This window comes from Microtus ochrogaster, unplaced genomic scaffold, assembly GCF_000317375.1.
Source record: "Microtus ochrogaster isolate Prairie Vole_2 unplaced genomic scaffold, MicOch1.0 UNK16, whole genome shotgun sequence".
In the NCBI taxonomy this organism is placed as follows: Eukaryota; Metazoa; Chordata; class Mammalia; order Rodentia; family Cricetidae; genus Microtus; species Microtus ochrogaster.
The window spans coordinates 3,955,741-3,967,473 of record NW_004949114.1 but is presented as its reverse complement, the minus strand read 5'-3'; the positions used below and the strand labels follow the sequence as shown (position 1 = coordinate 3,967,473).

General features: G+C 38.7%; 1 protein-coding gene across 22 annotated transcripts in view; it reads left to right on the top strand.

Moving 5' to 3' along the window:
- The window catches only part of Ubap2l (ubiquitin associated protein 2 like), a 58,404-nt gene that overhangs the window by 28,021 nt on the left and 18,650 nt on the right, over positions 1-11,733 (top strand). For all 22 annotated transcript variants that reach the window (XM_026789243.1, XM_026789237.1, XM_026789248.1 and 19 more), the window contains 4 exons: positions 2,262-2,433; positions 8,040-8,238; positions 10,037-10,314; positions 10,483-10,655. In XM_026789243.1, coding sequence (XP_026645044.1) covers positions 2,262-2,433; positions 8,040-8,238; positions 10,037-10,314; positions 10,483-10,655 — 822 coding nt within the window. The remainder of the gene's footprint in view (positions 1-2,261; positions 2,434-8,039; positions 8,239-10,036; positions 10,315-10,482; positions 10,656-11,733) is intronic.

Here is an 11,733-nt window from a genome sequence, read left to right as displayed (position 1 = left end):
AGACCAGGCTGGTCTCGAACTCACAGAGATCCACCTGCCTCTGCCTCCCGAGTGCTGGGATTAAAGGCGTGCGCCACCACCGCTCGGCTAGATCAGTCAGTCTTATAACAAGCTTTGAGTATGTAACTTGTTTCAAAGTAAACCAGGGAAAGAAGATTTAAGGATTTTTTTTTTTTAAATGTAATTTTGAATTTTGCAGCAGTATTTAGTAGCTTACAATAATTCTCTTTATCTACTCAGGTCATTAAGACAAGCTCTATATTTGTGGGTTCTTCATCCATGTAGTCAACTAACCATAGTTTCAAAATACTGAGATGGCTGGGCAGGGTGGTACATGCCTTTAATCCAGTCCTTGGGAGGCAGAGGCAGGTGGATCTCTGAGTTTGAGGGCAAACTACTTTACAGAGTGAGTTCCAGTACAGCCAGGGCTACACAGAGAAATCTTGTCTCCAGAAAGAAAAAGAGAAATGAAAAAGAGCCATATCTGTATTGAACATATGCACACTTCATTAGACATTATAAGTAATCTAAAGATGACTCAAATTGTTAGAGAGCTGTGTGGTGGTACTTGTCTTTAATTCCAGTGCTTGGGAGGCAGAGGCAGGCAGAGTTCTGAGTTAGAGGCCAGCCTGGTCCACAGAGCTGTCTCCAAAACAGCAACGATAAACAAAAAAGTTTAACAGGACTGGAGAGAGAGATGACTCATTGATTAAAAGCTCTTGAGGGCTTGTTCACAACTACCTATACTCCAGTTCCAGGGTTTCTGAAGCACTCTTCTGGCTTCTGTGTGCATGGGTATGCATATTGTACACAAACATAAAGAGAGAGGGATAAGAGGAATAGAATGTTGGGAATGTCATCAAAAGAAATAATACTGTATTTTTTTCTGTAACCAAATGCATGTTATTATTCCCAACAATTGTGCAAATCTGTGATACTTGTTCAGTGTTCAGGAGTTTTAGTTTGTAACTAGCCAGTTTATATAGACAGCTTGAGGTCTCTGCCCTTTAAGACTGACCTACCTTTGAACCTCAGTAGTCTACTTGCCAGTTACAAACTCAGGTTCCCATGATCTTCCTCAGGTTTGATAATTCACTGTCATGACTCAACTCAGTAAAATGTTTTACTTATTCACTATTTTATTACAATCTCAGAAATAGCTAAATGGAGAAATACTATACAGGGCAGTGAAAGACAGAATGAATGTGTAAGCATGTTTGTGTGTGTCTGTGTCTAGTGGTGCAAACAAGCATCTCTTCAGACTTCTAGAAACTCTCTAAATCTATTTTTGAGTTTTTAATAGATGTTTAACTAATTTAAGTAGAATTTGCTATGCCATTGGCCATTGGTATTTTAATTTATAGCTCGTTCTCCTCCCTAAGACATGGATAGAACTTGGATAAGCTGAATATTCTGTCTTTCAATTTTAGTTTTCTAGTGGTCATACTTATCCTTACATTATCCTGGGTCGCTACTTGAGCATAAACTCAGGTGCTATTGAAAGAAGCTTCTTGGATAGTGTCTTGAGAGTTTTTTCTTTTCTTTCTTCTTTTTTTTTTTTTTTTGTGGTTTGGGTATTTTTTTGTTTGTTTATGTTTTTTGTTTGTTTTTTTGAGACAGGGTTTCTCTGTAGCTTTGGAGCCTGTCCTGGAACTCTCTGTAAACCAGGCTGGCCTCAAAATGACAGCAATCTGCCTGCCTCTGCCTCCTGAGTACTAGGAGGCAAATGCAGGTATATCTCTTAAGTTTGAGGCCAACCAGAGCTACATCTCTACATTTTTATCTCAAAATAAATAAATAAATAAATAAATAAATAAATAAATAAATAAGAAGAAAGTAAAAACAGAACAACAACAAAAATGCAGCTGGATATATATCTTGGCCCATGCTTATAATCTCAACACTTGGGATACTGAGGCAAGAGAGTTGTAAATATGAGGCAAGCCTGACTATATAGTGAGACCCTTTTTCAAAAGGAAAAAAGAAAAACCAAACTCTGAAGATTGCTATTTCATTTAATTAATGCTATCAGTAAATTAAATATTTAACTATTGTTATTGGAAGCACCAGTAGGATTTCCCTGAATGCTGTAGTGGCTCTTATACCTCAGTTATTTTGGTTAACATAACATATTAAAACTTTTGAGACTCTAGCATCAGAAAATAACCTTCATATTGATGTAACCATGATTCAAGTTAGGTGCAGGAAATGTCAGAATGTTCAGTCAATATTCATAAAGATCCCTTTCTCTCCCAAATTAGAATTGACCTTGCTGTTCTGTTGGGGAAGACACCGTCTTCAATGGAGAATGATTCTTCTAATCTGGATCCATCTCAGGCTCCTTCCTTGGCCCAGCCTCTGGTGTTCAGTAATTCGAAGCAGAATGCCATATCACAGCCTGCTTCAGGAAATACATTTTCTCATCATAGTATGGTAAGTAGGAAATAAACCATCACAGTAACCCCCAAAAAACACATCACACAGTCATTTCTTTGTCAAGTACTTATTTTATATTCTCACTGTGTAGGCTGAGGAGAGTTCTGTCTGCCTCTTGGGTTACAAACATGAGCACTATGCCCAGCTGCTTGCCTTATTTTCAATCCTTAGGTTGTATAGTAAGTACTTCATTCCCTAAAATGGGAATAAACATTCCAATATTCCAAGCAAAGTTTCTGGGTTTGTTTGGATTTTTGAGGCAGTCTTTCGTAGTAGGCAGGCAGGCTACCCTTATACTCAGTAGAGCTCAGTCATGCTTCCAGATGATGGTGAGCCTCCTCTCTGCTGAGTGCTGGGACCACAGGTATATCATGATGCCATGAAAAAGGGTGTTTTATATACAGAAAGGGACTGATAAAAATATAAATAAGCTGGGCAGTGGTGGCCACATCTTTAATCCCAGTACTTTGGAGGCATCGCAGTCAGATTACTGTGAGTTCAAGCCCAGCCTGGTCTACAAAGTGAGTTTCAGGGCTACACAGAGAAACCATTTCTCTAGAATCCCCCCCTCACAAAATAAAAGTAGAACAATAACAGGAAAAAAAATTTGTTCTTTTGAAGTAATTTTTCTTAGGAGTTCAGTAGACAGAAGAATAGAAAAGTAATTTAACCTGTTCTTTTTCTACAGAAAGGTTCATGCTAAGGAACTTGATTATTGTACTACTCAAATCACCCTGCTTAGGAGACTTGGTTCCTCTGATTTTTCAGGTTTAAGGACAATTTGCTTTCAGTTGAAAACTTGGGAACTTAGAATAAATTTTGATTTTTGGTGTGATCTATCTGGGTGCATAACATTTTCAAAAGTAGTCAAGATTTATAGCAGGATAAAGCCTCTTTGTCACCCTTAAAAACAGCTTCCATGGATAGAGATGATGTTGGCTAATAGGTGGTCTAGCTCTAGGTGAACATGGCTGAATTGTTTTATGGATTGAGATATATTTATTGAATATTTTTAGTACTGAACCTTTTCCTCCTATTACTCCCTCAACAGAAAGTGGTGTTAAACCTGTCAACAAGTTTGTGTTCTTTTTGCAGTCCTCTCTAAACAGATGAAATTGTAGCAGTTTCCTATTGCTAGAAAATTGCATCATATCTTTACTTGCATACATTTGTAGACCAGACTTCCAAAAACCTAAGGTCTTTCCAGATCTGCCCGTTAGTATATGTATAGTCTCCACTTGGCCTTTAAATGGAAATGAGAGTGTTTGCTTGTCCTATCTTGTTAGACCTTAGGAAAATGAGTAAGGTAATAGATACCAGTAGCTAGCTGTTCATTGTTTTTTGAGACAGCTTCTCTTAATGTAGCTCTGAATGACCTAAAACTTACTGCGTATCCCAGGTGACTTCAAACCTGAAACAGTTGATTAGAGGCATGTGCACCATGCCCACCCTAATTTTTGCTTATTTACTGTGGCATGGTCTTTAATGTTTCTGGCTGGCCTCAGACATTGTATATAATATAATAATATTGTTATTATAGTTGTATAGTGGAGGATGATCTCTTACCTCTGCCTCCTAGGGAATGGGATTACAAACCATTACAGCCAACACAGCCTGTTTTATATACTGCTGATGGTAATACACAGTGCTTGTGTGTGCTTGGGAAGCATTCTAGCAACTGAGTTAGCCTCCTTTATTTTTCATTGAGAATACATGTTAAAGGATCAATTTTCCTTAAAATTTAATAAATCTTAGCTGGACAGTGGTGGCACACCCTTTTAGTCCCAGCATCCAGGAGGCAGAGGCAGGTGATTCTCTGAGGCCAGCCTGCTCTACAGAGTAAGTTCCAGGACAGCCAAGGATACACAGAGAGACCCTGTCTTAAACAAGCAAAAAACCCACAAAATTTAATAGATTTGTATCATAGGCTTTTGTTTATTTTATTTGTTGGTGTACTGATATCAGAAAAGGAAGGGATAGGTTATGGGAACTGGAGTTTTTGATTTCTTAAAGATCTACATATTCACATACTTTCTTTTTTTTAATTCGTTTTTCTTAGACAGTCTTACCTTCTTACCATATGTGTGTGTGTGCGCGCACACACACCTATATATATGTATATATATATATACATATATATATATATATTTATGCACATACACACACACACATACACACAGTCTGGTCCTGAACCTAATTTTAAAATTCCTCCTACTTCTGCTATGAGAGTGCTGTAGTTACAGATGTGAGATGTGCCTGGCATTCTTCTGTGTTTTTGATGCTTTCTATTTGAAGAATGTTTCTGGAGAGTTGAAGTGATGGTTTAGTAGGCAAGAGTGCTTGTTACTCTTCCACAGGAACCAGCGTTCAGTTCCTGGCACTGTAAGCTTCCTGTAATAAGTTCAGTTGTTCTTTCTTAGGTTCTGTGGACTCCCACATCGAAGGTATTTACTTACACATACAAATGTATATAACTAAAAATAAAAATAATTATTTTTCAGAAGAGTTTGATAATAATTAGTTGTGTAAAGCCACCTCTTTTCCACAGTTTCTTACTTTCAAATAGATTTTTGAGGGGTTTTCTACATTTTTTTTTTTTAAAAGACTGCTTATTTATTGTTTGTGAGTTTGCATCTGCACATATACCATTATATCTGTTCAAGCACATGTGGAAGTAAAAGGACAACTTGTGGCATCCATGAGAGTCGTGGAGTCAAACTCAAGTCATCAGTAAACACTTTACCAGGGAGCCATCTCAACAGCACAACTTCTGAGATTTTTGTTTGCAGTCTTGATATAGTGGGAAACAAATATTTTTTCTTGTGTTAGTCATACATTTTTGCTTTCACAGAATACCTGACTAAATCAACTTAATGGAGGCTAATTTTATTTTGGCTTGTCATCTCAGAGGGTTCCATCTGTGGTTGGTTGGTTGGCTTTGCTGTGGGGATTGGAGAGAACTGTTAAGAATAAATTGTGTGGGAGCTGTAGAGCTGGCTCAACGGTGAAGAACACTGGCTTGGCTTCTCTTCCAGAGGACCCAGCACCTACATGAAAGCTCTCTAACTCCAGTTCTCAGAGATATGACACCCTCACACAGACATAAATGCGGGCAAAACATCAATATACCTGGAATAAAAATAAAGAAAGAGAAACCATGAAGCACTATATCATGCATCCATTGTACACACCCAAAACAGGCCAAGTTGTGTGGACTTGGTGATCGTCTTAGTGTAAAATTGGGGATGACCCCTCTTTTGTCTTAGCTAGTTAATAATATTCAAACAAGGTTCCAGTTGGTTAGTTTTGATTGTTGTTTAATGAATATTGATTTTATTTTTAAATATGTTACTAGCGTATATCAGCTTACATTGTAGACTTTGACATTTACATATGTATAATTAGTTTTGGTTATATTTGTTCCCTTTCTTTCTCTTGACCCCCTCTTATTCGCCCTCTTCCATTTTTTTATTTGAGCTCTCTATGTAGTTCTGACTGTACTGGAACTCCCTATGTATTCCTGACTGTCCTCAAACTTACTGAGGTTCTCTTACTTCTGATTCCTGCTGAGATTAAAGGTGTGCCCACCATGCCCAGTTTTTTTTTTTTTTTTTTTTTTTTTTTTTTGAGACAGGATCATTTTATTTAGCCCTGGCTGTGTTGGTTTTTACTCTGTAAACCATGCTGATTTTTGATGCGTGCTCTGAGTGCCCAGATGGAAGATATGCACCTCCCCACCCTCACCCCTTTGTCTGTTCTCTTTCCTTTTTCAACTTCTTTTTTTAACTCTTCTTCTTTCATGTCTTTTACCATCACCCATTGCAGGATACTTCTGACTAAAACTGATAGCATACATAAAGTTCTTTATTTTATCTATTTGTTTTTTCGAGACAAGGTTTCTCTGTGTAGCTTTGGAACCTGTCCTGTAATTGACTCTGTAAGCCAGGCTGTCTACCAACTCACCTCCCAAGTGCTGGTATTAAAGGCGCACACCACCACCATCATCTACTGTACAGTTCTTTAGAAAAAAAAATTGATAGGCACAATATATCCATTTAGCGTAACAATTGTTCTTCCCCTTGTGTCTTTGATTTATAGTTACCTTTTTTCTTTTTTGAATCAAGGTCTCACAGTCCAAGGTAGCCTGAACTTACCGGGTAGTATAGCTGAGGTTGACCTTGGACGGGTTTTTTTTTTTTTTTTTCTTTTTTGTATGTTTGTTTTGTTTTTGAGACAGGGTCTCATTGTAAAGTCCTGGATAGCCTGAAACACACAAAGATCCTCTTGCCTCTGCTTCCCATATGCTGGGATTAAAGGCAATATATGTCATCATGCCTGAGAACCTTGAACTACTGATCTCCGGGTTCTTAGCTTTCAAGTATTAGTATTCCAAGCATGTGCTTGGTTTTTGCAGTGCTGGAGTCCATTTCCAGGGCTTTTGCACTGTTACACCTGGGGCATATACTTCATGTTAATATAATACTCAAGTATTGGTTGATTTGAAAATGTGAAAGTTTGGAATATTCTCCACTTACCCCCGTTTATCCCTACTGGTAGTATGGTGGTAATAGGTTTTAATGGCTCTCATTCATTTTGTCTCTCTATGTATCTCACAATGGCTACAAGCTCATTATTCTCTTAACTCCCAAGTGCTGAAATTTCTTTTTTTTTTTTTTTTTATTCTTTCGGATGGGGTACTGCCATGTATTGTGTGTTCCTTCTGCCTCAGGATTTTTTTTTGAGTAATTTAATTTCAGACATATACCACCATGCTTGTCCTTAGATTTATTTTGTAACTGATATATGAAGTACATTTTTTAGTCCTTACTGTGTACCGTGTATGCTATATTTAATACAAATGTTCCATCTTCCTACAACTTGATGTGTATTACTTTTATTCCTATTTTAGTTTATGAGTAATTTCCCCAAAAAGACAAACTTAGAATTTGGATATAGGTGTTGTGACTCTAGAATGTGTGCTCATAATAATAATACTTGGTCTGGTAGCTCTTAAGGTTTTTTTTGTTGTTGTTTCGTTTTGTTTGTTTTGGCAGCGTCATACTGTCTTGTACATGGCTGATCTTAAACTCTTCTTTATTAGCTGGGACTATAGCTATTTGCCATCCATCTTTGCTTGGTAGCATTCTTTTTTTTTAAATATTTATTTATTTATTATGTATACAATACTCTGCACCAGACCTCATTACAGATGGTTGTGAGCCACCATGTGGTTGCCGGGAATTGAACTCATGATCTTTGGAAGAGCAGGCAATGCTCTCAACCACTGAGCCATCTCTCCAGCCCCCGCTTGGTAGCATTCTTTTTTTTTTTTTTAATATTTATTTATTATGTATACAATATTCTGTGTGTATGCCTGCAGGCCAGAAGAGGGCACCAGACCTTATTACAGATGGTCGTGAGCCACCATGTGGTTGCTGGGAATTGAACTCAGGACCTTTGGAAGAGCAGGCAATGCTCTTAACCACTGAGCCATCTCTCCAGCCCCTAGCATTCTTTATTTGAACTATGGGCTTTTGGTCTATCTTTGTGTAAGGTGAGCAAGATTACTACTATAAACTTCTAATCTCTTTGTTGATATACAGGTGAGCATGTTGGGGAAAGGATTTGGTGATGTTGGGGAAGCTAAAGGTGGCAGTACAACGGGCTCCCAGTTCTTGGAGCAATTTAAAACTGCACAGGCCCTGGCTCAGCTGGCAGCTCAACATTCTCAATCTGGAAGCAACACCACCTCCTCTTGGGATATGGGCTCAACAACACAATCGCCATCACTGGTGCAATATGGTAAGATGATGAGTGACAAATCTTTTACACATAAATTTGTTGTCTAGAACGTAGCAGGGGGCTGTTTAATACACTCTGGAAAATTACATGGTAATAAAATTTGAGGCTATATATCGACTTTAGCTTTAGTTCTGTGTTTCTTTATTGACCTGTGATTTTTGAGAGAATTCTCTTTAGATTTTGTGTTTTTGTCATGGCTCTGGCTGGTCTAGAATTTCTTGCATAGACCAGGGTGGCTTCCAATTCACAGAGATCTTTCTCTTTCTGCCTCCTGACTGCTGGGATTAAAGGCTGACTGCACCAGATCCTCTTATCGTGTTCAGGTGGTCTCTTAAGGAACTTGAACCTTGTTTCAGCTGAAAAGCGAGCAAACCCTAAAGATGCTTTTGTGTCTGCTTCCCCAGCACTAGGATCATAGGCGTGTGACACTGTGCCCATCCTGTTTACATAACTACTAGGAGTTGAATTCAGGTCCATATACTTGCATAGTACTTTACTGACTGAGACTGCTTACCCAGCCCTAAATTCTTAGATTTATCTTCAGTTTTGAAAGTAATATTTCTTTTGGTCTCATGGCTTTGATTGTCTTAAAATTTTATACTTTAAACTTGGATGATTTGTACGTGTGGCTCTATACACGTCTATAATTAAACAGGCAGAACAATGGTATGTATTGATTTTTTTTTTCTCCTTAGTGTTTTTCAAGACAGGGTTTCTCTGTGTAGCCCTGGGTATCTTCGACTTGATCTGTAGACCAGACTGACCTCAAACTCAGAGCTCTGACTCACGAGTGTTGAGAGTAAAGGCATGTGCCCCCACCGCCTAGCTATTGATTTTATTGGATGTACTTCATTACTGAAATTACTCAGTGATTATCACCTGTAGAAGTAAAATGAGATTCTGTCCTAAAAGTTCCTGATTATATGCAATTTGGGTGGGTTAGTGGGTGGATGGACAGATTTGGGGTGTGTATGTGCCACGGTACATATCTTAGTTTGCTTCTGTTGGTGTGATAAAGACACGACCAAAAGTAAATTTTGAAAGAGAGTTTACTTGGCCTAAATGTCCTCCTGATCACGGGCTATTACTGAGGAAGCCAACTTGAAAGTTGAAACTAAAACAGAGACCATCTAGGAACACTGCTTACTGACTTGCTCCTCATAGCTTCTTTAGCCTGCTTTCTTACACTACCCTCTCACGTCAGCTATTAAGAAAATGTGGACCAGGTGTGATGCATGCCTTTAATCTCAGACATAGAGGCACATGGATCTTTTTACGTTCAAGGCTGGGACAGCATGGTCTATACTAGGAGTTTTAGGGCAGTCAGTGCTACAAAGAGACCCAGTCTCAAAAAGAAGAAACAAGAAAAAGAGAGCGCATGAAAGAAAATGCATTGTCTGGAGAGGTGGCTCAGTAACTAAGAACAGTGACTGTTTCAGATGACCTAAATTCAATTCTAGCACCCACATAGTGGCTCACAACAATAGGTAATTGCAGCCCCAGGGTCTCAGAGGAAACCATAGACATGTGCAGACAAAATATCTATACTCATACAATAAGTAAATCCTCCCTTTATTTGGTTTTTAAGAAAATGCTCTATAGACTTGCCAACAGTCAGTCTGATGGAGATATTTTCTCAACTGAGGTTCTTCCAACATAACTCTAGTTTGTGTCAAGTAGCTAGAATCTTTTTGAACTGAGCCATTTTGCTAGCTGGAGTCTTGAAACCTGAAGGCCTTGTTTTTAGTACTAGTATGGAACAATATCTCTGGCCTCTTATTTGGATTTCTTCTTGCAGATTTGAAGAGTGCAAGTGATTCAACAGTGCACAGCCCTTTTTCAAAACGCCAGGCATTCACCCCATCTTCAACCATGATGGAGGTGTTCCTTCAGGAGAAGCCACCTGCAGTGGCTACCTCGACAGCTGCACCTCCCCCTCCCTCTTCTCCTCTGCCAAGCAAATCCACCTCGGCTCCACAGATGTCTCCGGGGTCTTCAGACAACCAATCCTCCAGCCCTCAGCCGGCTCAACAGAAACTGAAACAACAAAAGAAGAAAACCTCCTTGACATCTAAGGTACTTAAGCTTTTCAGAGATTGTTTTAAGGCAGGGAAGTTACAGGATTTAAGGAAATACAGTCTAAGGGTGTGTTTGGAAATTTAAAATTGAAAGAAATAATTTTTATTCTACAAAAAGATTGTATTAAACAATTACATCACCTTCCTACCCCCCCTTTCTTTGTAGATTCCTGCTCTGGCTGTGGAGATGCCTGGCTCAGCAGATATCTCAGGGCTAAATCTGCAGTTTGGGGCATTGCAGTTTGGGTCAGAGCCTGTCCTTTCTGATTATGAGTCCACCCCCACCACGAGCGCCTCTTCAAGCCAGGCTCCCAGTAGCCTGTATACCAGCACGGCCAGGTAGAGGAATCATCACTCAGAAGACCTCTTTTGGTAGCTTAGTTTTGTGCTTATTTCTTCATCTGGAGAGGCCATATCTCTTTGACTGGATAAAAGTAGTCAATCATATCATTTTGTTGTGCGCTTTTAAAGAAATACATTCTTACTATAAGATTATCTAAGACTTCAAACATTTAACTAAATGCTATTTAGGTACTTCTTGAATGTTCAAGCTCAAGTTTTTTCATGTGTGCATGTGCACTCTCTCATGTGCATGTGTTCTCTCTCTTACACACTCATTCACTTACTCACTCATACATCCTACCTGGAGGCTAGGGGTCCACATCAGGTGTCTCTCTCACTAACTCACCACTTTATTTTCTAAATCAGGATCTGTCACTGAACGTAGAGCTCACTAGCCCAAATTGGCTGGCTAGTAAACTCCAGGAAATTTCATGTCTCCAGTTACCCAGTGTACTGAGAATATATGCTGTCTTCTTCCCAGCTTTTATGTGGGTGCTCAGTATTAGATCAGGCCTTTACTGTTAAATGGCTAATGCTGTACTAACTGAGCCATCTCCCTAGATCCTCAGTCTTTGTTGGTTTTGAATCATATGATAGGGCACCTCTAACAATACCTTGGCATATGCCACACTGAAAAGTACTATGGGACTTTGCCTGTGGAAAGAAAAATAATGAACTCAGGAAGCATTAATTTAAAATAAGTAACCATAAGAGGAAACAAAAAGGACCGTTTCTATCTCCTGGCAGTAATCAAGGAAACCAGTCTTACACACAATCTTAGAGGAATATGAAAGGAACGAACATTTTTTCCTTAATCCTTGGAATTTAAAAACACAACTATCTGACTTTGGTCTAGATCAACTGAGTCATAATTTCACATAATGCATGTGAAATTTTATTTAAATTTTCTCTGGGAGACAGTTGTGGTTCAAAAAGTGGAGAAGGGGAAGTTCTATGATAAATCAGGTGCTATGGTACAGGGAATAGTGAAGATCTGCTGTTGGAATAAAAAAAATTCAATTGAAAATAAACTTTCAAGAAAGAAAGGCTGGGCATGGTGGTGTGCACATTTAAT